The following is a 27,595-nucleotide window of genomic DNA, read 5'->3' on the forward strand; positions in this document are numbered from 1 at the left end:
GGCGAAGAAAAAAAGAAGTAGGCGAAAAGAAAAAACGCGAGAAAGAAGGGGGCACGTGACGCTGCGCACACGCTCGCTCGCGCGAATCTTCAGCATGTCGCGCGGCCCGGCCCGAAACGAGAAACCACGGGGCGAGGGAGCGCGCTGGTGTGGGTGGTCCATTTCGGAGTCGTTAGCTGCACGCGGCCCCTCGCGCTCCGTCGCTCGGTGTTGCCGACTTGGCAGTTGTTTGTTATTATCCTCGCCGAATTAACGCGGGCGCACATACGCGCGCTCGTCGGACGAGAGACTGGCCTGGCTGTGGCGGCGTACTCGTCCTTTTCGGCGCAGGAGGTGTCGCGGCAAAATCAAAGCGCGCGTGTGCGCGCGCAGTGAGGCGTATTCGGTTACACTGACGCGTATACTTTCGAAAGCAAGGGAATACTAAATTACGCTGATGAATCGCAACGCTGGCGCGTATTAGCACGCAGAGAATGATACTTACTTCAGGCGCATTTTGCACGCGCTTGTGTTGGGAAGCGCAATTCTTGAACAGTAGTGTGCAGATTTCTAGCTCTTTTATCCGCTTATAACATGAGAATAATAATAATAATAATAATAATAATAATAATAATAATAATAATAATAATAATAATAATAATAATAATGAGAAGAACAACAACCGCTCTATCAGCTCACAGCAGCCATGTGTTGCATGCTAGCTTTTCTGTAACTGCACGGGCATACTTGAGAAAAATAGCGGCGCGCTCGCGCGTTAGGTACATTTTAAAGATATCTTATTATTTTCACTTAAGCGAAACACGTACATCAGCAGTTCATTTTGAAGTCATTGTGTGCCGGCATGTGGTCGCAGGCTAATATGCGTACTTTGCCTGCGTGCCAGTGACAAAGGAGTTGACAGATAACTGCAGTGGGACGAGCTGCTTTGTTTTACGAGTGCGACGGGGTGTGCTCTGTTATAGCAGCGACGATGGCGTTATGGCACCGGCGGCGCGCTCTGGGTGCACTAGATTGATTGCCGGAAAAGAAGGAGTGACAAACAAAACTAACATAAATAGTACGTGAAAAAAAACGATGCTCTGGAATATTCTTCTGCGGCGCCATTTCCGCTGGAAGCCGCAAGTGGGGAACTTTCACGCTGCCTGGAAGCGTAATTTGCGATTAAAAAGCGGTGAAAACTTCAGTATAGGCGTCGGCGGCCTCTCTGTCTCCCTCTCTCTCTCTCTCTCTCTCTCTCTCTCTCTCTACATGCGCAGCGCATTGCAACCGAGTGGTCGGCTGGCCCAGCGTTGCCAGTTTTTCGGCACCTCAGAAGGCTCAAAGTGCACCGCGGTGCCCGAACTTCGTTCCGGCTGAACTGTACTTCCTGTCGAGGTAAATGTTCCGAGCAGTGGCTATGAATCAGTCAGTTTTCGGCCGCCTTTATGGGAGGCCGAACACGGTGCGAAACCGATGCGCGAGGAGGCTGCATAGCGCTGGAACTCCTGGCCTTGATGACAGGCTTGAAGGGCGTCCGTCTTCTCCCTCGGAACGAGCGTCTCAAGTTCCCTGACCATCTGTCGAGGTTAGCCGCCAGGGCTCGTGCTCGCCGCGGTGTATAGGTGGCGGTGAGCAGGTCTTGCAGCAGTGATCGCACCTAAGCTTAAAAAAAAAACTACAAAAAAAACGGTGCCTGACGCTCGTCCATGTGACGCGAACGAACGCGACCTGTAGCGCGGGTAAACAACGTCAACAGCTTGACACGCGTCCGTTTAAACGCGAACCTGAGGCCCCCTCCTTTTTTTTTCCCCCTTCTCTTTGTTAGACTCGAGCTGCTCAAAAGCCTGACACATGATGGAAATACACAGCGCAACTTTTACGCAGACCGTATAGGGCAGGAAGACACGCACAAGCGCTGAACTCGCAACTAATGTTTATTGAAAGCGTAGCGACATGCATAAGGAATGTCGGAATAAAGGAGCGGGAAAATAGAAGAAACAATAACGAACCGACTCACCTTATAACCTGCACTGCCGTGCATGTGGGTGTGTGCCGGACTTAAGTAAGACGAACATCATTGTGAGACATAAGCACACTGTAACCCGCTTGATCATTCAAGTTTACCACATTCAGAAGGCACAAGACAGATGCATCAGCCATCCATCAATCGCATTAAGAGAAAAAGAAATACGGTATCTGAATTAACAAATGCGAAACGTGTTGATTGTATGTGCTCGCGGAACGGTGTGGCATGTGCAAAATGAAGATTTTCTGTTGTTGCGCGTGCATTCCTGATTTAATTTTTTTTGTACGCTTGCACTGTGATAACTTTTCCATGTATGTGACACTACGTTTGTTGCGCTGTGTAATTCCATCATGCACCAACTCGCCCAAATGTCCGCTCTTATGAAAACAAAAGCCGAACGGCTGAAACGTGACAGGCCAGGGCCGTAAGCGGTATGTTAATTGATTATTCACTGTGCGCGATCTCTGCGTTCTGTGGCATGTGTACTATAACAGGATCAACTAGAGTCGATGTACTGTGCAGAGAGAAATGGAGTGAACTAACTTAAGAAAAGGCAGAGAGGTTGGACTGACGTAAAAGTAACTTAACTTGCAATGCAGCTCAGAGGGTCGGGAAAAAAAGAAGCAAATGAGCGGTATGAGGGTGACGCGGCAATGGGACGTGAAAATAAGCAAATGTGTTTTCGGTTAATGCCCGTTCACAGCCGCGCGTTTAGTATAAGTCTGCGTTGCCGTTTAAGGAGCACACGGGTGGCTCGCTCGGTTGATAGAAAGTCTGCGCAAAGGTTGCCAGATTACGCTAACCAAAAGTTCACTGCCTTCCGTTCACGGGCATATTGGAGTCAGACGGAGAAATATATGTGCTTCTACGTGCTCGGTGTCTTTTCTTTCACTTCACCTGCATTGAAACCTTATGGCATGCGGTCATTTTTACACTTCACCTTCGCTCATAAAAATGCTGCTGTGAGTTTAGTTGTTGCTGCGCTCTCGTGATAATAGCCGGATGTCCCTAATCGCGCAGCCCCCGCGACTTGTTCGAGTATATATGTACACCAGTGAGCAAAATTATACGGACCACACGTTCGCCGGAAAAACAGAATTTCTTTGTAATAAAAACACGCATAAACGGAAACTGACGAGGGCGACAGAAAATTCGTCATGTCAAGTTTGAACTGCAGTCATTAATTTCAAGTTGCATTCACAGACAAGTGAGAAAATGAGTTTTATCGCGCCATCTCTGGTCCGTATACTTTTGCTCACGGGTGTACGCCTCGGCTATGGTTCCTGAAAGCGAGGCTTCGTTCGGCCGATAAACATGCGTGAAGCTGTTAAAAAGCATTACGGCCGCGTCTGCAGGCAATGTCCATATGTTGAAGAAGAAAAGAAAAACGAGAAAATATTCGCCGGCTGGGCAATACCTCGTCTTCTCGGCAAATTGTCTGCGCGCATTTGCAGACTATAGGAGGCACGTATATACCTCTGTGAATCACAGGCTAGGGAGCAAACTGTGCAAGAAAGAAACGCGGCTTATTCGGAAAACGAAAGCACTGTTAAACAAAAGCAAAGTGTAAGGCAGGATTCGACTGTTTCATACCTTAATTCTGATAGCAACTATACATAAAATGTGTATTCATGTGGTTGTACATCACACGAGTAAAAAACAGTTTTTCCCGTTAATTTTGCCTCCATAGCAAGACACATTAAGGTGCTCTAAGGCTTCCTTCCTCTTGCCTTTTTTCTTGTCAACACATATGCCTCATCCGCTTACCACTTTTGGCCGATTAAGTCGCCTATCCAAATACTACTTTGCCGTCTTCATTGCAGCACGCTGAACTGCTCGTCTGCGGCACGCTTGTAGATCAGAACATTAACCTAAGGCAATGAAGTGGGACTTGTCAAAGGTAACGAGAGAGGGCAATGGAGCTCGACAAAAGCACACTATAGGTATTGTAGTCAGAATAAAATGGATGTCATGGCCAACAAGTGAGCTAAAAAAGGCATGCAGTTGCCATCTTTATACAGTCTGCCGTACAATCTTCCTTAAAGAATCAAGAAAGAAAGATTGTAGAAAACAATTAGTTATGTGTTTCGGCGTTCATGTTATCGTGGTTTCATATTTTATAGATGCAGGTATAACGTATAAGACCACTAGCTAAGTATACTTAGCTGTGCATTGCGCATATTTTGAACTATGCAGGAATAGTACGTTACCTCATTCCAACTTTACAGCTTTCATTTTATTTATTTCATCTCGTGCAGTGATATCTAATGCAGTGAGCGGTAATTTATTTTCACTGTAACCAAAGAAACATCACTATGTGGGCTATTTGGAATCTTTCATTACACGGTCTTCTTGGCAGAACGCTTGTTTCTGTGCTCTGTGAATTTTTGGGTGAAATCTTCGCTATTCGAGGTGCCTCGCCTCCCCGTCTTGCGGCCATGGACGCGGAGCATGCCAGAGATCCGCCTGGCCAGAAGTCATCACGGCCGTCAACCGCAAGGAAGCGAGTTGGCTCCCCCAGTGACACCGAAGACACCGAGCTGTATTCTATGTCGGAAGACGACTCATCCGACGACGGCTTCATACCCGTCCGGAGTAAGAGGGCGAGGAGAAAAATCGCCAACACAGCGCCGTCAACTCCTGCGAGCACAACGACTGTGAAGACAAGGCCTGCGCGCTGGCCACACGTCATCATCTTTATGCCGACAGAACCGTCAAGCAATCTACGATTGCTGAACAGGCAAGCCCTATCCATTTTTTTGGAATGTGCGGTGCCGGATCAAATTAAAGACATAAGAATAAATCCACGCAAGAATATACTCGCCATAGACGTGTACAACGCGAGTGCGCTTGGAAAACTCCAAGAAATCACAGAGCTAGACGGAATCAAAATGCGCCCCTTTATCCCGATCGACGACACATCCATAGCCGGTGTGATTTACGACATTGACATTGCCATTCCCAATGATGACTTACCTAGCCTCATCAAGCCGGCATACGAAGGCACGATCATTACGCAAGTGCGCCGTCTTGGGAATACGCGCTGCGTAAAAGTAATATTCAAGGGGGATTGTATCCCATCCCACGTTAAAGTCGGACATTTCCGTCATCCGGTTCGACCATTCATCCAGAAGCCGCTTCAATGCCATCAGTGTTTCAGGCTAGGATACGTCAAAGGCGTGTGTCCCAACTCGCTACTGTGTCCCCGTTGCGCTGAACCTCATGCAGAACAGACCTGCGGTGCCACGGTCCTGAAGTGCGTCAACTGTAGCGGCCCTCACGCGGCCTCCTCGAAGGACTGTCCCCGCATCAAGAGGGACCGCGCGGTTCTTAAGCAAATGGCCAGAGACAATTCTGCCCACAGGGAGGCAGCCGAAGTAGTCCGGCGTCGGCGACGACGTAGGCGCCATCGTACGTCTTCGAAGAAGGCGCATGCGCGAAGTGACAGTACCCACTCCACTGCGGTGCCAGTTAGTCACGCCGTGACAAGGCCCACCACTTCCACGAAGGAAGCAGAAAAGACTCTATCTTCAGAGGAGTGGCCTACGCTACCAAGCCGTTCCCTTGCGAAGGAACCTCAGAAGATCGGGGTCCCACCTGATCCTTCTCCGGCCATGGACGATTCACCTAAAACAGACCGCCAAGTCATCTCGGTGCTACGTTCTCTCATGGAGGCCATTCGAGCAATTTTAGTGGACATCGGGACACCCTGTGCTCAAAACGCACTTAAAGTGCTGGACGCCTTAGGCCCAGTGCTTGCATCCCTCAACTAGAAAGATGGCTACCCATACCCCATCCTTCCGGAAAGAAGTCAAGGCTGCGTCCATCATCCAATGGAACGCCAGAGGGCTAAAATCACGAATTTCAGATTTTCGGCAGTTTGTGTACACCAATCTGTTTCCCCTCATCGTCATTTGTGAGCCCAACTTGTCGAAATCAATAAGACTGTCAGGATACGAATTTATCATGTCATCAACAAATGGTGCATGCAGCAAAATCGTCATTATTGTTCGTCGTGAACTCACCTATGTTTTGCAACCAATTGCTCCCCACGACGACAATCAATATATATGCATCACAGTTAAAAGGAACAAACTCTTGTTTATTCTCATAGGCGTGTATATATCGCCTTCCTGCAATTTCGATACCAAAAGATTTGCGGATATCTTGAGTGTTTGTCCCGCCCCATGGGTCATCATAGGAGATTTCAATGCACACCATCCTGCATGGGGAAGTACACGGACAAATGCAAGAGGACGAAGATTAGCAAGCATCGCCCACAACTATGGCCTTACTCTCCTGAACGATGGTAGCCCCACCTTTCTTCGCGGCGTGACATACGGCAGCTGCCTCGACCTTGCTTTCGTCTCCAACTCTCTCGCCAGATGTGTGAAGTGGTTTCCAGACATTGAGACACATGGGAGTGACCACATTCCCACCTATCTGAACATCAAAGGCTTGTCGTCTAGATCAGGCTTACGGAATACCATTCGGACGATTCAATGGGCCAACTTCAAATCTGAGATGGAAGATGCCTGCCGCGAGGGCCTACCATCAGGGTTAGAGCAAACGATTAAAATGACGATGCAAAACGCCACTCGCATGATGACGACCTCTTCCACGCGGAATGACTTCGACATAGAATTAGAGCGCCTTCGAGCGCTTCGTCGCCGGGCGGAACGTCGATATCGGCGTACAAAATCAATTCATGACCTTAGGGCAGCCAGGAGGATGCAAAAGAAGATTCAGCGTCGTATGGATAGATTAGCGTCGGAACGTTGGGCAACGTTTTGCCAGAAACTCGACCCCCGCAAGCCACTGTCTCACATATGGAAAACGGTGCAAGGTCTGCGTTGCCTTCCGGAACGGCGTTTCCCATTCAAGGCGCTAGCGCTTTTCCAAGGGCGGCAAGACATCGATGTCGCAGAAGACTTTTGTGCGCGGATCGCAGACCAAGCTACTCGTCCAGATCCTCCAGCCCGAGCTGACGTCCCCAATTCATGTGATGGCCGCATGGACCTTCCTTTTACAATGGAGGAGCTCGAAGCGGCTCTAGCTCTCTGCAGGCGCTCATCATCTCCGGGTCCGGATGGTATATCATACCGGGCCTTGTGCTATCTCGGAGAGTCCGCACGGATAGAGTTGTTGAGCCTTTACAACTCCTCATGGCAGGAGGGAAATGTTCCTGACGAATGGAAAGTAAGCCGCCTGGTGCCACTCTTAAAGCAGGGCAAATCCCCATTAGAGCTCACCTCTTACCGCCCAATAGCGCTGGCCAGCTGTGTAGGAAAGATAATGGAACGGATGATCCTTGGCCGCCTGGAATGGTACCTTGAATACTACAAGATTTATCCGATTTCCATGGCTGGTTTCCGACGTGACCGCTCTTCTATCGACAATGTAGTTGATCTCGTTTCCTATGTCCAGCACGAAAAGTCCCGTAAGCGTTTATCTGCAGCTTTATTCCTAGATGTGAAAGGGGCATACGATAACGTATTACATGAGGCCATTCTCGACGCCCTTGCGACGGTTGGCCTAGGTGGTCGAGTTTTTTTGTGGATTGCAAGCTACCTATCTGCAAGATCATTCTTTGTGTTAACTGACGATGGCCCAACTACGCGACGCTATACCAGCAGGGGCGTTCCTCAAGGCGGTGCTCTCAGCCCGACGCTATTCAACCTCGCTCTTGTTGGACTTGCTGAGTACTTGCCAACTACCATCAAAATTTCAATATACGCTGACGACATCTGTGTCTGGACTTCGGCAGTCACACGTCCTCAGATACGTGCGCGACTTCAAAGAGCGGCCACTTTGACAGCGAACTACTTGTGTAAACAGGGACTCAGCATATCACCAGAAAAATGCGCACTAGTAGCATTTACTCGCAAACCGATGACGCCTTATATCATCTCAATCAATGGGCGGACTATTTCCTATGTCCGAACCCACAGATTCCTTGGCGTAATAATTGACCGAGACCTCTGTTGGAGCCCGCACGTGGCCTACATCAAACGGCGCCTGACAGCAACTTCCCAGTTGTTTCAATACTTGGCAGGAAAGACGTGGGGGATGTCAGTAGACGCAATGCTTAAACTCTACAGAGCTCTCTTTCTCGGTTTTCTAAGATATAGTCTACCTGTACTGACCAACACCTGCAAGACAAATATTCGTGTTCTGCAGGCAGCACAAGCTCAAGCACTCAGAGTCTGCCTTGGTTTGCCCAGATGCACCTCAACAGAGGCAACTATTGCGATTGCTCGGGACCATCCAATGCGAACTCACATTACGGTGGAAGCCCTGAGAACGCACATCAGACATTTTGCACGTGCCACCTATCACCACCTTGCAGCACTACCTTCGGACAGGCACCAATCATCATTCGCTAAAACTATCATCAAATACAACGACAAACTGCCATCGGGCTTCACCGCTGCATCTAAACCATCGATACCCCCTTGGTGTCTTATCAGCCCTACAGTCCATCTCAGTGTACCAGGAATCGGAAAAAAGTCTGAACTGTCGTCGCCTGTGCTCAAACAACTGTCTCTGCTTCTTCTGCACGAGAGGTACGCGGACAGGGAACACATTTATACCGATGGTTCCACAAACATCCAGTGTTCGTCCGGTGCTGTGGTTGTCCCAGCAAAAGCTGTTACCATCAGCTTTAGGACTGACCACCCAACAACATCGACATCTGCTGAACTAGCTGCTCTTCGCGCTGCACTTCGTGTCGTCAATCGGGAGCCACCTCGGCAATGGTCAATCTTCAGCGATTCAAAGGCAGCCCTACAATCTGTACTATCAGCTCTGCATCGCGGGCCATTCGAACAGCTCGTATTCGATATTAGATGCCTACTCCATACATCACAGGAGAAAGGACACCATGTGACGTTTCAGTGGCTGCCAAGTCACTGCGGCGTCACTGGAAATGAAGACGCCGATAATGCCGCTCGGGCAGCTCTTGAGGACGCACAAGAAGAGGCCATACCGCTTTCACGATCCGACGCAGCTAGCAGACTTCGAGTGCTTGCACATGAGATCACGCTATCTCTATGGTGCACATCAAACAGCCAGACCACCCAGAGCAACCGTCAATACCACCTGCCCTCTTTGATGCATCTCTATATGCCAACTGGACTGCGTCGAAGAGAGGCGACCCTGCTTTATCGCTTATGGCTGGGGGTGGCTTTCACCAAATCTTACTCCTTCCGCATTGGAATGGCCGACAACGATCTCTGTAATGCCTGCCTTTGCGAGGAGACGCTGGAACATGTTCTGTGCGACTGTCCTGACTATAACGTTCAGCGACAGTCCATGGCATCTGTTCTAGCGCGCCTTGACAGTAGACCATTGTCGCTCGACACGATTTTCACATGCCGCCGACAGAAGATATCGCAGGTGAAGGCGACAAAGGCACTACTTCGGTTTTTGAAAGAGACGGGATTGGACAAGCGGCTGTGAGAGTGACGTCGCGTACCATGCCAGAATGATGGACTCCAACGGACCATGTGTGTGTGCTGTGATATGTGCTCTCTCTCCCTCTCCCCCTTCCCCATCTTTAATCTCCCCCATCCCTCTCCCATGTGTAGGGTAGCAAACCGGTTAAGCCATACTGGTTAACCTCCCTACCTTTCCTTCTCCACTTTTTCCTTCCTTCCTTCCTTCCTTTCATTACACGAGTACCGCCATCAAATACATTTGATGAGAAAGAAAAAAAGCACAACGTTGCATCGAAGCCTGCACGGTCATAATTTCAAAGGAAGGGCGTAGCACAGATTGCGCTTGAACACGGAACTGCGTGGCTGTACGCCGCGGTACATGTGCCGCGCGCACACCGCAAAACCCTTGCCGAGTCTCCTCGCTCGTGTTCGGCAGTGAAGGCACAGCGCGCGCGCCTACGTGCGGGGAGCTTAGCGCCGCGTGTTTCAGCGATTCGGTCACGGAGCAGAAACTAATTGCGAACAGGACTCAGCGCTGATGAGCGCCTGAAAACGTTGATGCAGCCGTGAAAGCTGCACAGGTGCCTGACGAGCGAAGTGGAAAAAACGGAAGATAGAGAGAGAGAAAAGGCAGGAGGGAAAACAAAATCCTCAGAAGCGCCACTTGTCAACTTTAGGCACACGTCCCGTTGTCCTCGCAGATGTCACTGGGCAGAGCGCTGGCCAGGCGAGCACGCGCGAGCCAATCTGCGCTCCCGCTGGGATGAAAAGCGCTCGGCGAGGAAAAATAATGAACCGGCTACATACGTGGAAGACAGCCAGCGATACACTGTTGTCATGCGCCTTGTCAGCTGTCGGATATGTTCGCCGCAATATACTGCAAATTGAAACGAGGAGACGATAATAACAACCTGAAAAAGTTGGATCATGAGGAACAATGGCATTTTTTTCTCTTTTTTCTTTACCCCAGCCTCAATTATAGTCATCCAAACGTCCGCTTCGCGTCGCTCTTTGGCACACCGTGTTCGAACCTCCACTTTCCCGCGTCTGCATCTTTCACACGAATTTTCGCGACTCGGGAAACAAGTTTTATGCGAAAAACAACAACAACACGGCGAAGCCTCCAAAGGAAGACGCGGGTAACTAAAGGCTAGCAGTGTCAGTGCTACGGAAGAAAAAAAATCGTCGAAAGGGTATGCTTTAAACCGAAAAAGATGAGATGACGCTGACTGCAGGAGTGAAACAAGAAAAATAGTTTCAAACTATCGGACTCGGACGAGCTACAGCTCGAATCCAGGCACGTACATATGGAATCATTGGTACTTTGTTCATTAGCTCATGATTTTATTGATGCACAGGTACTCGTGCGCTCTTTCGTAGTATCTCGCATTGATCCGGTCGTTGTAGGCGTCCAGGTTAACAGATAAAGATTATAAAATGAAAGCGAAATGAATTCACGGGCGCGAGTCGTATTTTATGAACACCATGGAGCTCGTGGAGCCGATAACGCATGCAGAATTCGATGCAGACAGCTGTCGTTCTTGCTTTTTCTTTAGCTTTCTGGCTATACTTAATGTTGCCGCGCAAATGTTCTCTGCGTTGACTGGTGTGATTGCTTCATGGCCCTTCTTCATTAAATTTCTCCCCCTCACTGTCAAGCACACTATATCATGCACTCTTCAGCAAAAAACATAATAACATAAATAGCAACAATAATGAAAACAAAGCGTGGGTGCGCCAAATGGCACTTCGCTACCAAGAACGCCCAACCGGACTCGCCTCATTTACTCTGCGTCCGTCGACCCTGTTCAATGCGGTTTTTCACGCTTGCTTGCTCTCTTAAATACTCGCTTGTTCCGCTGCGGCTACGCGAAGAGCACGCTATCCTTAACACTCTTCGCAGTGCTGATTGCAGTTGAGGTCAGTAAAGCGTCCCATTTCTCTCGCTGTATATGCCCAGATTCACACTGACGCCGCTGCCTGCCTAACTAGGGCGAATGAAGCTCGAACCACGCTTACATATCGGCACCCACGCTTCAGACGCTCGTTTTGGCGGGAATTATGGAGGTGCACGTTGAGCGCACACTCCATTTGGCGACTACTGGTCTTCGCGGCGTTGTGACGGGTCCGGGCGGGCAAGGAGGCTGTGCGATAGGAAAGAGGTGAGGGGTGACGGAATCGGGCGAAGCGGCGGCTGACAGCTCCTCCGGCTGTGCGAGCGGCGGCGGCGGCGCACTTGAGCGCGCACGCGGCTTGCGCCACCGCCGCGTCCCGGCAAGCGGCTGCAGCGCGCGAGCACAAAGCCGCGTCTCTGTCTCGCACGAGGCCGCCCGCGTGCGCGCGCGCGCGCCCCGGGCAAAAAAACAATGTCGCGACCGTCGTCGTCGGAGGCAGCAGCGCAACTTCCTCGCGTTCTCGCAGGCAGGCAGCAGCTCCGCGCTATCGCGCCCATCAGACGCTCATTTGACGAGCTGCCAGATGCGCAAGACTGCATTACACGGACTTCCGAACTGGGAGCGTGGCGTTTGTTTACGCGCCAGTGTCGGATGACTGCCTCGCGAGACCTCCCACACGACCCGGGGCTGCGACCTGTATTCCTCGCGGCCGAAGTTGGGGGACGGGGGGAGGGGGGGAACAAACCCGCAAAGGAGCCCGCCGCTCGCCCGCGCGCGTTTGTCGGCGGCCGCCGCCGCTGCAGCGTGCGAGCGCGTGTGCAGCAGCACGCGGCGCTCCTTTGCACGCGCCCGAAGGCGGCTGGTCCGGCTTTGTGGCTCGCACGCAGCCCCCCTTCTTTGCGTCTGTGCGTGTGTTCGTCTGCAAGCTCCGTCTGCAGACGGCGCCGCCACCGGCTGTACGCTTCTGAGACGACGGGCCATGTATCGCGTCCTGGAGCGGTCGTTACCTGTGCGGATCGCGTATTTGCGCCACCGCAGGGCCGAGGAGAGTCACCTTGGGCGCAATCTCTGCACTTCTCGGAGGGAACAGAACGTGCAGGAGACGGTCCTTGTTCTCTCTTGTGAGCGATCCTTTCCATTTGTTTTTGTTTCGTTTGCTCAGCGGCACACACGCACTCACACACACACACAAAAAAACGTTGGTCTTGACGGAACCTGGAAATATGGCGATGGTAACAATGGCCGCGGGAAATGTTATTGTTCGGCGACGCTATTAAACGCAGGAGAAAACAAAAGGCGAGGGAAAGGCTGTCGGCGCGTTCCTGTCAAACAGCGTTCGCAGAATGCGTCGTCCTGTCTCTGCGCGAAGAGGGAGAGAGAGGCAAGAGAGGAGGGACCGCTGTTATGCGAACGAGAATTGACGTTAATGGGGAAAACACCCGTGGTCGCTCCTAAAGATGCGCCGGCTCTCCCGGCCGTACCCTCTTAACGCGGCTATAAGAGTCACGTCTTCGAAGCTGCCCCCTCTTACCTAAAACTCTTCCCTTCTAACTTCTTCGCCTTTTCTTTTCTTTAATTTTTTTTTCTTGGCGTAGCGCTCTCGCGGGGGCGGGTGGCAACTAAGCGACGCCTCGAGGTGGCGACCCGGCGCCGGCGATTCGCGTCTAGACGGCGGCGATCCGTGCGCGAATTGCGAGCGTTTGCCGCAAAAAAGAAAGAAAGAAAGGAAAAAAAAGCACAAATAGCCCCCATAAATAAATGGGCTCGGAAATTTTGTGCCTCTGGAAGTCGTCTATTGTTTTCCAAATAGAAGTCATAAAAAGGCGCGTGTCTCTCGCGCTCATATTGCAGATGCATTCTGTGCTCGGTAAAGAAGGCGTTCACTTCTTCCGACTCTTTATCTCAGTTTTGCTCTTTTTTCTTTTTTTTCATCTAGCCTTTTTCCCCTTCAGCCGAGTGCCTTACAGAAAGGCGCGGCCCTAGACACTGACTGGGGCCGTAAAAACACAGCGCCTAGAGCGCGGCGCGTGCGAGTAGTACCGCCTTTGTCTTCTGTTTTGCCGGCCGGGTCGATGCGAGCCGGCGCTGTGCGCCGGACAAACGGTTGGGCGCGTTAAACGGCAGGCGTCCGCTAAAGGAAGAAGAAGAAAGAAAAAAAAGATGGCAGCCGCGTCTCCCCTCCGCGACTCGGGAGGGGGGGTTTTTGGACGAGCCGAGTGCGCCGGTTTACATCGATTCGACACTTTATCATCCCCGAAGCATTACCGAAATGGGACAAGGAGGAAATAATTAAAGAAACGAACGGGTTAATGACCGAGGCCTACACTCTACAGCGGCAGCGGGTTTTACAGCGATCGCCGTGCAGTGTGTCCTTTCCTCTTTTTGCTTAACGTGCACTGCAAGGAGCCAAAAGGGGTAGAAATAAACGACCAACTTGGGTGGCTTTTCGCGCGCACATCGTTCTTCTCGCAACGGTGCGCGCGTGCGACGTTTTTTTGCCAGGCCACGAGGCGTCCGTGAAATCGGGAACGGGAATGAATTATGAATTCACTGTACATGAAACGTGCCGGAGCGCAATATGTATACATATAATTAATCTTTCTTCCCCTATCTGGTGGTTATGAACAGTTGACAAGCCATCCTGAGGCAAGGAGAAGCCGCCAAGAGGACCGCATGCATGTACGAATGCACTCCGCGCGGCATCACTTTGGAGTAGAACGCAGCGACCTGTAGAATGGAACATGTCTTTTCAGCGTCGCGAGAATGAGCGTGAGGACAGGTGTCAAGACTGTGAAGAACAAGTCGACGTCGTCGCGCGCTCAGTAGCTCCTTTTGCGAGTGACAAGAGCAAATGAGCAGACGAACACGCGCATTCCACGTGGATACGGCGCTTAAATTAAAGCAGGCGGTAATTAAGACGGATGGCAATTAAATTATTGCCGGAGAAGGAAACAAATGTCTGAGTCCGAAATAGGTAGCGCTTGTCAATTAATTGATAAATGCTGGTTTCTCAAACGCATGGGTGGCAATTGATATTCCAACCGTTCTCGCTTGGTTTACCAGCTTCGCTTCGGGAAGGAAATAAGAAAAACAACAGAAGTCTTAGTTGCGGGACCAAATACATAATTACTATGCTGGCATCGAACAGAGCGGGAGCAGGACCGCGATGCTTTCAAGAAAGTGAAGAAGACGTAGACGATGAGGATCTTCGCTCTTCCCGTGGTTCCTTCTGTTCCTTGGCATGCGTCTCGGCCGCAGGAATATCCGCAGTGTTATACAAGCTTGTTCTTGTTTTCCAACAGTGGGTCATACCCACGACAGGCATGTCCAGGAATTTTGGACATTGCCCCTTCTGCTATCTGTCAAACTTGACCACAGTGCGTTACTCAATGGGCAGCAGTTTCAAGAATCATTTCCAGAAAGCCGTCCGAATTTCAACAAATTTCGGTTAGCAACGTCGAGAGGGCGTGCCCTTTTATTACCATGCGTATTTACGGCCCCTGGTCGTTACGCCGTTTCTCCCCAAGGTTGAGCACTGGGCGTGTTGGTATAGCATATTAGAGGCTGGATTGCGTAACATTTGGACGACACACACAGAAGAGAAACACACACCACAGAGCGCTCTGAGGTGTGTGTTTCTCTTCTGTGTGTCTCGTCAAAATGTTGCGCAATCAAGCCTTTAATACGTTTCTCCCCGTTGCTGCGTTATGCTAGTGTCTTGGTCAGGATGAAAACGTCTAAGCATATATATATATATATATATATATATATATATATATATATATATATATATATATATATATATATATATATATATATATATATATATATATATATTGCACATCGAGTCCGCTGGTGCGTTGCGGTGAAGTTCGACAGAAGGCCGCTGGGGTAAAGTCCGAAATTCCGGGATATGGGATTAGGCAAGAAGCAGGCGGTTTTACTTGCAATGGATTCAGGCGCCTGTGGTATAGCCTATGCCGTGCTACATTATTCCTTTCTGCTTAATATGTCTTTGCAGATTTTCATCATTACACGCAGCTTCATTTTCTCTGTGATTCGGGCCCGCTTGATTAAACTATGAATGCCACTTCCTCTTCGTTTAAACTATACACTCATTGTGACTTTCCTTCTTTTTTCGGTTACCGCATGGTAACCTTCCTTCATGATAGGTTGCACTACTTGAGCTGGAAAAAAGAGCTTCGTAGTACAATAATAATAATAATAATAATAATAATAATAATAATAATAATAATAATAATAATAATAATAATAATAATAATAATAATAATAATAATAATAATAATAATAATAATAATATAATAATAATAATAATAATAATAATAATAATAATAATAACAACAACACCGGCGCGCAATATGGGTAGTTAATGATGACAAAGCCGTATACACTCAAATATGGATTCGGCAAACTTGGTTTCCCTGCTTTCTCCACTGCCACCTGTATATACTGTAGCAAACAGCGTTTCGTTGACATCCCTGCCTGTCCTTCCCTCTCTCTCTCTCTTTCTCTCGGTGTGCTCGTCGTGGGGACATACATTCAGCGATTTGCGACCTAACGATTTTCAGCAATAAACATTGTCTCATCAACGCCGCAATTCGCAATGAATACTCATGTGCGTGCATATACGTGCTGCCTTATCGTCTTTAGAAAAGCGCGATTGCTCGCTAATTTAGAAAGGCAAAGTGTAAAAAATAACCCCACAAGGACGTCCGAAGCCAAGCACGAAGATTAGACAAATCCATGCATACTAACCATCATTCCCATGATATAGCTGAGCGGTCGCACCGCCATAGTTCCCTCTAGTAATTGTTGTAGGCAGTTCTATCACGGGAGACGCCGTATACAGTCGGTTGCTCTGCATGGATTTTGCCCACCCGAGTTGTTTATTCTCTCTCTCTCTCTCTCTCTCTCTTAAGACGTTCACCGGATTCTGAATAAGCGAATGCTGTTGCATCCTGCCCCCTTCGGAATGTGGCAACCACAGCTGGGAATGAAACCAACACACCTCGGGCACAGTAACAGAATGCTGTATACCCACTTGACCAACGTGGCGAGCGTATACAGTAAGAGAAATGACTGACCGGCAATTCAAACTGTCTGTGAAAAAAAAAACAATTAAATAATGAGGTTTTGCGTGCCAAAACCACGATATGATGATCTCATTATGACGTACGCTGTAGTGAGGGGGAAGGGGGGGGCGGGAGGGAGGGAGGGAGGGCTCCGGAATAATTTGGAGCACCTTGGGTTCTTTAACGTGCACCTAAATCTAAGCACATGGGTGCTTTCGCATTTCGCTGTCTGTGGAAGCAATCGTGCTCGCATCGTATTTGTTGATGTTTATCGCTGGAAGATGAAAAAAATATGAGACTGAAGTAATATTACTGAAACAGTACTAAAATACTTCGTGCTAACTATTTTATTAAGCTTGCCCGAAATTATCGTACGTTCAGATATATCGACATGCGAATGACATATTGTCGGAAAACAGAACCTTGAGGCCCGGCGCTTTTTTTTCTTGGCAGCCTATATTTAGTCGTATATGGAACGTTCGCACGTGATTTCAAACTGAGAAGTTTTGTGGCTAAAAACTAAGTATACCACATTCAAGGTTGGCCCTCCCCCCTACCCGGCCTTAATGACAAGCAAACCTGTGACGGTAAAAAAGCACGCAGAAAGACGTAGTTAGAGTAAAAAAAAAAGTAAAGAAATAAACGAAAAAGGTATGTGCGAAGCAGGCGTGACGTTATATGTGACAATTAGGGGATATGAATGAAAACGAAAGGTTAATTTCATCCACTGCATTTCTTGTCTGCAGTCGCATGCGAGGTGATTTCGCGGGCAACATCCCAATACACCTTAATTGCCTTCAGTGTGGTTGCTGTGGGCGGACGATCAGCATAAATTTAAACGCCGCCAATTCCCAAACTACCCCAATACACTGTTGCGGTTACATATTCACCTGGTTTTTTAGCAGTGGCTTAACTAAGAGTCCAAAACGGGGCACACCTCGCACGACTTCATGCCTATAGAGCGATTATAAGTCACAGATTACAGTCTCAGAGCGATTACAAGTCGAACTTCTATGCAATTACACGTACAGGCGTGTTTTGATCGGCAATTTTATGTTCGGCGGTTCAAGTTATGCTGTTGACACAAATGGTTTGGTGCAATCAAGCGGCGTGCGCGCGCAGTACGCCAGGGGTGCCAAGACGCGGTTCGCGAAGTGGTTGTGTGCGGCCCTGCGTGGCTATATTGAGGCTTCACTCACTCCCATGTTATAGCAGGCCAGATTTAAAATGGCAACCTTCCCCATGTTTCGCAAAGCCGCAGTATAGCCGGCGCTGTGCATTGTTATACGCGGCCGGCGCTGTGCATTGTTATACGCGGCCGGCGCCTGCCTTGTTTTAGCTTGAGGATACTGCAGTAGGCAACGTGAACTTCCTTTTTTTTCTTTCTAATGAAAGCTTGTTGGTAGCTGTACTTTGTTGCTTCCCTTGTCGCTGTTCTGTGTTGACGGGCTTCGTCGGAAGGGCAGAAATTTCCAGAGCATGCAATGCGTGCATGCCGGGGAGTTTGCGCATTGGGGATCGACAGGCTCGCCCGACAGTATGCCGCCCCGTTATGTATGCGGCGGGAGCATGGGCACAGGTCGCGTCTCTGGCTTTTCCATCACGCCCGAGGCGCGAGTGAATGGAATAAAGATGGTCTCATCTTGGGGGCATCCATTTAGTGCAAAGTGTGCCAAGCCATTTGGGGGCGCACTTGAAAATGTTTTGGGCCGGCCTTTGTGTCGTGTGTCCGCGCCAAGATAGCGGCTCATCTCGCATTCCCCTCGCCGCCGCCGGGCACACGCCCTGATAGGCATATCCGACGCGTCCTCCGCGACCGGGCGCGCCGACGATACGCGCTGTAAATATACCGAGCGGCGAGGAACAAGCTGACAGACTGGTACACGCTGAGCGTTTGCCTCCCCCCCTTCTATAATAGGATGAGACCTGTTTTATCGGATACCGTGTCCGGGAACGGTTCTTCAAAAGGCCCGTCCTTCCCGGCCCGCGGTTGTTCCCGTGCCGCTGGCAATTTATATGTGCGCGTCGCGGCAGAACCGACTGCGAAACGTCGCCGTCGTCGTTCGTGTGCATGACGCCGGTACAGATGTCACCCCGAGGTAATTGCACTGCCGCCACTATGTCCGCTGCTTTCGTCTATCTGCGCTCTCTCTCTCTCTCTCTCTCTCTCTCTCTCTCTGTGTGTGTGTGTGTGTGTGTCTGCTGCTGTCTTATCGGTTGCGTTAATGCTCACCGACTGATTGCGTTGTCGAATGCGCTTTTTATTTAATTGCACCGCCACTGGCACTGCATAGAGAACGCTTCATTCTATATAGGTTCGCGTGCCTCCAGAAGCTAGCACTCCTCGATCCCGTGATGCCAAGCACTGTCGGCGGGGTTCTAGATTATGATTTTTTTTATTATTCCTGATGTTTTCCTTCGCCCTACGTGTGATGTTTAGAATACGTGATGTTGTGAATACGGGCCCCGGGGCCAAATGCACGAAGCTTCTCGTTCGTTTACGTGCTGTTTGCCATTTTGCCAGTTTGCCATTGGATAATGATATATTTCCAACATGGCGACTGTCTGGCATCTTCTCCTCGAACAGTTCTATAGTGCAAGAAGCTTTCCGTTAATACAGTCCCAGATGCTCAATGCAAACATACTTCAACGCCTCCTAACAGTCAAGCTCAGCACTTCTGACTCAGTGATGCTATACGATACAAAGCGCTGACTAATCGCTATTTCAGTCGTGCAGCTTCACAACAGAGGGTCCCATTGTTGAGCCCCCTTCAATAATACTATTCGAATACCACCAGAAGTACTGAGTACCATGTTAACTACTTTATATTTCAGGATAACAGAACACTCGTGGGCTTGTGATGAGCTTAGTGCCCCCTTGGATGCATATATACCAGAATAATTCAGTAATTGAACTCATTTCCATCCATAGCCGCCATTGCATCTGTCTTGTGATCATATTTAGCGATAAGGAGAAGCGAAATCGCTGTTGCCAACTCATATTGGTCATAAAGGAATTAGAAATAGAAATAAAAACACATAAAGGGGGCTGAAAGGAAGTTTAGTAAAGTTATTTGCCTTTTGTATCTAAAATCGATGCTTTCGTGCGCACCCATACACTCGATATGATCGACCGAAGGGAAGGTATCGGGCAACGTCGCGGCAGCGCGCTCAAGCACATAATGCGCCGTACACGCAACCGTCCCGCTGAAGCGACACGAACGCAGAGAAAAGAAAGGGGAGGCCGCTTCGCCGTCATCCCGTGTGTGTGATGCTACATGTCGCAGCACATCACATTACGACAGAGCGTAACACGCGTCCCTGTTGCCGCCTTCGTGTCGTATGCTGAGCGAGCCCGTGCGGCGTGCACACACAAGCCCGCTCCGATAGCTGTCGTTGGAAGCGCGCGGTGGGGTCCCCCGAGGGGAGATGCACGATGAGCAGCAGCGCGCGGTGTATATATGTGGACATCGCGCAAAGTGCCACGAGACGAGGCTGCACAGGCGCTGACCGTCGGCGGCGGGTCGTTCACCGTCCGCACGCCGCTCGGCGAGAGGAGGACGGCGAGGCAAAAGGGCCCCGGAAGAAGGAAAAAAAAAAAAGGTGGCGGGGAGAGAGAGCGACGATGCCGCGGATTTCCGATAGCGGAAAGAGCGACAGCTCGGGGTTATCCATCGTTGCCGGGAAGAGCGGCGGCAGCACCATCTGGGAGGTCTGGCGCCCAAGCCGGAGTCGATGGCGAGTTTGTCGCCACGGTCGAGAAGCGACACAGCGTCTCCTGTTGCCCGGCGTGGCTGCGGTAGGTCACCAGATGTGGTTGCGCGCCTCGCTGGCAGCCAGGGTCTCCCTCCTCGCGCACACCTAGGCCGCCGCTGCGCCCACGTCGGAAGGGGAGCCCCGTTCCGCCTAGCTTCTTCCCCGGGGGCGCCGCATTTTTTTGCTCCTTCTTCCCCGAAGATGCTGCGCACTAGCGCAGCGGGAAGTGTGACTGCTATGTTGCCCCCGACTGCCGCTCGCGCTGCTCGGGCGGTCCCGTGGCACGCCGCCGTTTATTCCAGCGCGGGACGGCGTCGGCGATAGTATACTGCGCGCGTTGACTCACGCGGTCTGGCGCGCCGTTTCGCCCGCCATGGGCAAGAATAGTTCTCCGTTGACTCCGCGATTCGGCGCACCAATAAAAGAGACTCTCCTCTACGTCAACCAGGCGCTGTCCCTCGAGAGACGCGTAGCTGCTGATAAAAGAGTGTCTTTCGGTATTGCGTTACATCTTCGCCGGTTCCGCCCAGACGCTTTCTTTTTTTTTTTCGTCTCTCTGTGGCAGTTGACGTTGCTTAATATTTTTGCATGTGCGGGTTCAGCCCTCCATGTGAATGGTAGGGCGTTAGTCTCCGTTCCTTCTTACTGCAGCACAGTTTACGAATAGAGAACTATGAGATACTTGACCGCTAAACAGCCTACTGTCTTGAAATCTTGGCTAAAATGAAACAAAGAGATAAAAGAAAGAAGAGGCAAGAGGGAAGAACATGACAAAACACTTACAAAAAAAAACGAACGAGCCTACATCACGAAGAAAAACATGCAGTAAAAAAAAGAACTGCTGGCACAGACACACCAGATCCAAGAACGTGACCCGTTGTCAGAATCCGTGGCCTCTACACGTCCAGCTCTCGCGCTAAAAACGCTTGTTGAACACATTCACAACACACTTGTGAACAAGTTATGAGAGGATGCAGAATTACAGAAGGAAGGCGGTTATGCATCAGTGACGATGACGGGCTTTTTCGTAGCCACCCCGACTGACTGTGTGTACGTACTCTCCATTTTCATCGCAGAACGGCTGCTGGAAGAGCCCGAGGAGGCGTCCCCGGGAAGTGCGGGCGAGTGCCGGCTGGCGACGGCCTCTTCGCCAGCGCCGTCCAGCGACGCCCCGCTGAGCCCGTGCGAGTCGCGGTCGCCATCTCCCTGCCGCAGCACGGTGTCGCCGGCGGTGTCCACGCAAGGCGAGGACGGCGCATCGTCCCGAGACTCCGGCGCGGGCACCAGCGGAGGCGGCGGCTCCTCTTCGTCCAAGGCATCGAACAATCCCTACGCGGCCGGTCTCAAGCCGCGCTGCAATTCGGAGGAACTTGTGCACGTAGACTGCCACCTCGAGAACAAGGACCTCTGGGACAAGTTTCACGATCTCGGCACCGAGATGATCATCACGAAGTCCGGAAGGTGAGCGGCCTCGCCATTTACTTACTGCTCGTTTTCTCCTTCTTTTTTTTTAGGTGAAAATAAATTGAGGAGCTGTGGCCGTTTGCTTGTGATGACTACACCTTTTCACTTGGTTGGTAATATACGATAAAAAATAAGCGACATATAAATCCTTGCATTCAGTAATACTAAAATAAAGTAGAACATGTATCGACACCACGGGTAAAAGCCTCTCTCGAAAAATTTATCAGAAACAAAGTACGCGAATGTCTGGGGTACAGAAATTTGTTTCATATTTTTCAGGCGGCGTGTCTTAAAGGTCCGCTTGCCAGCGTCGGGTTTCGCAATTGAGTCTTCTGCTTCTTCATCGCGAAGAAGGTCATGTTGATATCTTTCTCAGGCGTAGCGAAAATTGCTGTACGCCGGAATATAAAGAACGCAATCGGCGTTAAGCGCTCAAACGTCGTCCTTCGCGCTGTCTCAAACAAAATACCGTGGCCGTGTTCGTGCAGAGCGTTAGTAGAAATAAATAAATAAGATTGAAATTCATCACTTGCAGCGTCGTTGGCAGCACTGTCAGGTGATCGCCACGCTACAGCTATTGGAAGGTGTCCAGTGCCGAGATATAGCGTGTGTGTGCGTGTGTGTGTGTACACTTTCGTGTGTGCGGGTGCCCACGTGTGTGCACTTTCGCGGGTGCATGCGTTAGCTCACGTTGGAACCATGGGGAGAGAAAAGTATAGAATAAGAAGACGCGGATGGACTTTAACCTCTCTATTGTACTGACGTTTTTGTTATATTAATGCTAAGACAAACTCGTGACGCATCAGGACTGGCCATAAATTATTACACCCGTTGTATTTCGTTAGGAAGCGCAGAAACCTCATTCTCCATTGTTCGCATTTCAATCGGTGGCGATAGTACCTTTAGTAATTACAGACAGCTACTCGTAAATGGAAGTATACCTAGAGAGGGACAAAAGGTTGCAGAGGAAGGCGTGGAGGTTGTCCTTAGTTCCAGTTGGCTACCCTGCACGGGGGTAAGGAGTATATGGAGATAAGAAGAGAAAAAGAGAGGAAGGACGATAGAGAAAGAGGGACGAGCAGAAGCAAACCGCGTATACTATAGAGCGGTAGGGGGCGACGTCCTTAAGTCTATCGTGAAGGCCCGTAGACCGCAGGAATCTTAGTAATGCGAATAAGACCTGCACGGGTGTTCTTTGGGAGCAGTGGCTTAGAGCTTTTAGTTCTGATAGTGGACAATTGTCCAATTGGTTCATCACTCTGCACATCACTTGCCTCTCGGCACTATAGCAAAGGCAGACACAGATAATATATGCGAGCGTCTCTTCACAGCTGCATGTGTCGCACGTGGGGATGTTGGCCATTCCAAAAGGAAGGCATAAGAATTGGTAAATACGACGCCTAGCCACAGATGGTACAGCATGGTCTGTTCACGTCGTGGCAACCCAGGCATGATACGTCTGTACGTCCGGTGACAACGAACGCAAACGACACATAGTGAAAACGTTCGCGTCCCACAGGGGCAAAGTACATTCATGGGACATCAATCGCAGCCCAGCTGCAGGGTCTGTTCGCGGAAGCAGAATCAAGACACATTGACAACTTTCATGCTCAGATTGGGCGGCTTCGTCGGCGTATTAATCCCCGCTGATGTTGCAATGTCCTGGAAGCCATTGAAATATTATGTTGTGTTATGACTTACGGAGAGAGGCGATATCTCTAATGAATAATGGAGAGGTTAGCTTGGCGGCACGCCTAACACACTACTCCAGATGAGAAAAATAAGAAAACTTCGGGACTTGCTCGTGCAGCAAGCTAAAATGCTGAACGCTAGCCACGAGGATATCTGATATATTCGTCAGATATCCGAAGACCAAGAATGGTCACCTCCTTCGGCGATCAGAAGAAAGGGACCATATCCTTATCCGAACCATCCCGATTCTCTCTATCATTCCGGACTATTTCTGTAACATAATTCCGGATATCGTCCGGAAAATCACTCAAGTGCAAGCTGTCACGAGGCAAATCCAATCAACTGAATGGTTGTGTTCTGAACGCGCGCGTGAAGCGGTAGCCGAACTCAAAAAAGCTTTTAGTCCAGAAGTGCGGTTTGCCATTGGTCGTCCGTCTTCGCTTATATATGTCCAACATCACGGTTGACTGCCGTCTGCTCGTACGAACGTCGTAAAAACGTCCCCCCCCCTCCCCTTTTTTTTGTGTGTGTGTGCGCGTGAACATGGGCCCTGAAGTTGTGTCAAAGGCCTGATATGCGCATAGGAGCTTGAAGCGGGAGTGTGCGATATCTTGCGCTGTAAATGTATTTGTGAAAGAGACGTAGAAGAGATCTGGTGCGGCGAAATTCGAATGGTCGAAGGCAGACGTCATGTTTAATCATAGTTATGCTATAGCCCTGCGGTTTAATAGAGGCGAAGCGTGCAGCTGCATTTATTATTAATGAAGGCGATCGTTCATTGGTACAAGAAGCGCTTGCAAACTAATAATCTTGTGAATTCGGCCGTTTAAACTTTACTACGCCACCCGCTACAATACAAGGTTTCCTTTCCCAAAGTCACTTGGATAAGACAGGTCCTCATCTTTTAAGATTTCCCGAAAACTAAAGCAATTATTTATTGTTTGCACATAAAGGTGAAGCTTACGTACACTGACGGGGCATACTGGCAAACGATGAGGTTGAAATTATTCGTTAAAAAGGTGGTTGAAATTATCGGCAACTCCACATTTCCCACCTGTTGTGTTCTTTCACGCAGCTTTGGCGCTGGTGCAGCACAGTCTATTCAGCCTTGTTTATTCTTTTATATATCGAAATACAAGTCTGCATTTTGATGCTGAACTTAAGGATTGCGTCCTTTCTGACCGAGTCAAAGACGGCGATAGCGAAGAGAGTGTGAGGAGGAAAGCGGATGAGGAGGATACGGCGGAAGCGTGAGATGAAAAGCTGGCCGTCGCGCAAGACGAGCTCTGCGGCGACGACCGCTACGAGACGGCGCCAGAGTAGCGCGCCGTCGCCTGTTCACCGATGGCACGCGGCTAGCCTGTCCACCGATACCATATATGGAAACAAAGCGCTGCATGAGCGGTCCGTCCGCGGCGGCTGCTGTGAATCGCGCCCACGCGTCGCCCACGCGCTGCCTCTCGTGATCTCCTGATTAGCGAGGCAGTCGCGCCACACTTCGCTCCTTTTGCAATGTGCCGCGCGAGGCAAATTGTCCGCGCCAGCCAATAATATCGCAAATGAAAACACGTATAGAGCTGCGCTCAAATTTCGCATTAGGGAGTATCGTAATCATCGGTGAAGTTTTTCCTGGGCCAGAGTGAGCTGGTATTCGCTCTTTCACCCCCGCGGTGACATATCGCTTTCAGCGCCCACTGATTGGCTGAAGCAGAGGAGCTGCTGCGGCGGCTTGAGCTGAAAAGCGTCGGCAGGCTGAGTTTCTGGGCGGTTATGTTGGCCCCCGTTTGTGCCAGTGGAGCCCTGAACTAGGGGCCCCAACCACGGGACCGCAAATACTGCTTTTTTTTTCTATATAGTTTTTCTCTCACTCTTTCTCTCGTGACCGAAAAGAAGGTAGACATTGGCTAACAAATATTTCATTCGCACAAGCATAAGTTGACGTAATGGAGACGGTGGTGTGCGTATACGTTAGTTTTGATATTGAATAATAATAATAATAATAATAATAATAATAATAATAATAATAATAATAATAATAATAATAATAACGATGAAAGTAGATTCAGTTCCTTAGTGTCAGCAGTGTTGTGCGTTTCAAGAGGCCTGCGAAACACCGTGCCGTTCAGGGCCGTTATAATGAAAGGAGTCATTTCGCTGGATTACATATTCCTTTCTTCAGTCATGCAGCGCTGGTCGATCCCAGTGATATAACGTGGGCGGGGCGCCGCTCGGACCACTTGCGAAGCAGGGTGAGGAATAGCATTGGTATAGAAGTGTTACATTATGACGGCCCACTTTCCCGACGTTATATATTCCTCCACTGGGCGCACTCCATCGTGGGAGTGTTGACCGTCTACGTTCCCGGCCTTTCTCAGCTCAGTGCGTGCAGCGAGCGAGTGGGCGAGTCGTGGTATGAATAACTCTTCTAAGAGAGATCGACGCCGCATTTAACCTTGCCGTGCATGTTTAATGTCGGACACGTTAAAACTAGACGCTCGGGTGGAGAAATTGGCGGCATGCCTTTCAGATGACTATAGACGTATACGTGTATTGGACACTCGAGCGACCAGTTGCGCGGCAATATTGCGTGCATTTGCGAGCTTCTTTCACGCTCGGAAAAACTCTTTTATGCAGCACGTATTAGGCAACAGAAAGCACTATCGGGAGTTTTTCATGTCGCTCTACAATTTTCTTATTGACACTTTTTATCTAATTATAATATTTGAGAAGTTTGGTAGTTAATTAAAACTAACTATCTAATTATACGGAATGAAAAAATAACTGGAGTATCTTCAAGCGACAGCAACCAACATTGCCTTGGTTCTGTCCAGCTACGTGGTATTTGCATATCTTTAAACTCTCGCTAAAGTTAGCTGGGACACCCTGTATATAGTGCTAACCATAACTCCGCATTTCAGGTTGTTTGCCGAGGTTACGAAAATTCAGCTTTTTCTTTTTTCTTTCTCTCCCCCCCTTTCCCCCTAGCTTGCGCCCTCTGTAAACTGTAGACACAGATAGCACGAGTGTGAGTTACTGGACTCCTTTCGGTGTGTTCCTCTTCCTACACACCGCGCGACAAGAAGTACCCGGCGCCACTTGCAAGCGTCAACGTCTCCTTTTACTTAACGCCGTTAAAGAAAAGCGGCTAATCCCAGTGCCACAGACGCCCTTGCGGGGCGTAAAGATGTGCGTAACCGGAAGAAGAGGCAGCGTTGCTTCAGGGTCACTAACGGGTGAAGCCAGCATCCCGCGAACTTTTTCTTTTTCTTTATCTTTTTTTTTTGCGCTTGCGACCTGCGAAATTCCTGCGCCGACATAGTTGCAGTATCCACACTTGCATCGAAGGAAGAAACATCCGGGGCCGTCGGCAGCAAGTTTTACGTTAGCTGCGCGGAATAACATCAGAAAAGTAGGTGCGTCTATCTCTTATCGAAAAAGGAACTTGCGCGTGACGAAAAACATTACTTAGGCGTTCGCTGCCGCCATCGCATCGCATCGCTGCTGCTGCCGTCGCCGTCGCCGCCGCCGGGCGATAGGGGCAGGTCTTGTGGCGGGCACGTATTCGCGTACAAGGGCCTCCGTGACGCGGACGTATTACACACTCGGGTTTCTCGCGCGGCTGTGCAGGAACGCAGAGAGCTCGGCCCGATAAGGTGGCGCAGCCGAACGCTGGCATGGCGCGCCGCGCACCTTGACTTAACGCGTGGCGGCAAAGCGGCTCCCAGGATGGCGCGTCTTGAACAAGAGACATCTTTGACAGCAAGTCGCCGCCCACCACCTTTGGGGAAGCTGTATGACCATTTGACTTCCAAAACCGGGCAGTACTCGTCCGAGCAGTTTCTACCGATATCATCTAAGATGAATCCTATATGCTTATCCAGGCCGCCGTCTTTTTTTTTTTTCTTTAATTATGGGGTTCTACATGCCAAAACCACTTTCTGATTATGAGGCACGCCGTAGTGGGGGACTCCGGAAATATCGACCACCTGGGGTTTTTTAAGGTGCACCTAAATCTAAGTACAAGGGTGTTTTCGCATTTCGCCCCCATCGAAATGCGGCCGCCATCGCCGGGATTCGATCCCGTGACCTCGTGCTCAGCAGCCTAACACCATAGTCATTGAGGAACTACGGCGAGTACCGTTTCTTTGGTAGCTTCACGTACAGAGCTACCAGGATCTTTAACGAATTTCATTTCGAACAGTAGAGTTTTGACTCTGACACACCTTCTCTGGCGATGTATTGTCAAACTTT

The 27,595-nt window shown here is 49.8% G+C and overlaps 1 protein-coding gene across 1 annotated transcript in view; it reads left to right on the forward strand.

Annotated features, from left to right (window-relative positions):
* The window catches only part of LOC139054254 (T-box transcription factor TBX20-like), a 134,020-nt gene that overhangs the window by 42,774 nt on the left and 63,651 nt on the right, over nucleotides 1-27,595 (forward strand). Inside the window, exon 2 of the mRNA XM_070530979.1 lies at nucleotides 21,265-21,649. Within this exon, the coding sequence (XP_070387080.1) occupies nucleotides 21,265-21,649 (385 nt within the window). The remainder of the gene's footprint in view (nucleotides 1-21,264; nucleotides 21,650-27,595) is intronic.

Source organism: Dermacentor albipictus, chromosome 1 (assembly GCF_038994185.2).
Source record: "Dermacentor albipictus isolate Rhodes 1998 colony chromosome 1, USDA_Dalb.pri_finalv2, whole genome shotgun sequence".
In the NCBI taxonomy this organism is placed as follows: domain Eukaryota; kingdom Metazoa; phylum Arthropoda; class Arachnida; order Ixodida; family Ixodidae; genus Dermacentor; species Dermacentor albipictus.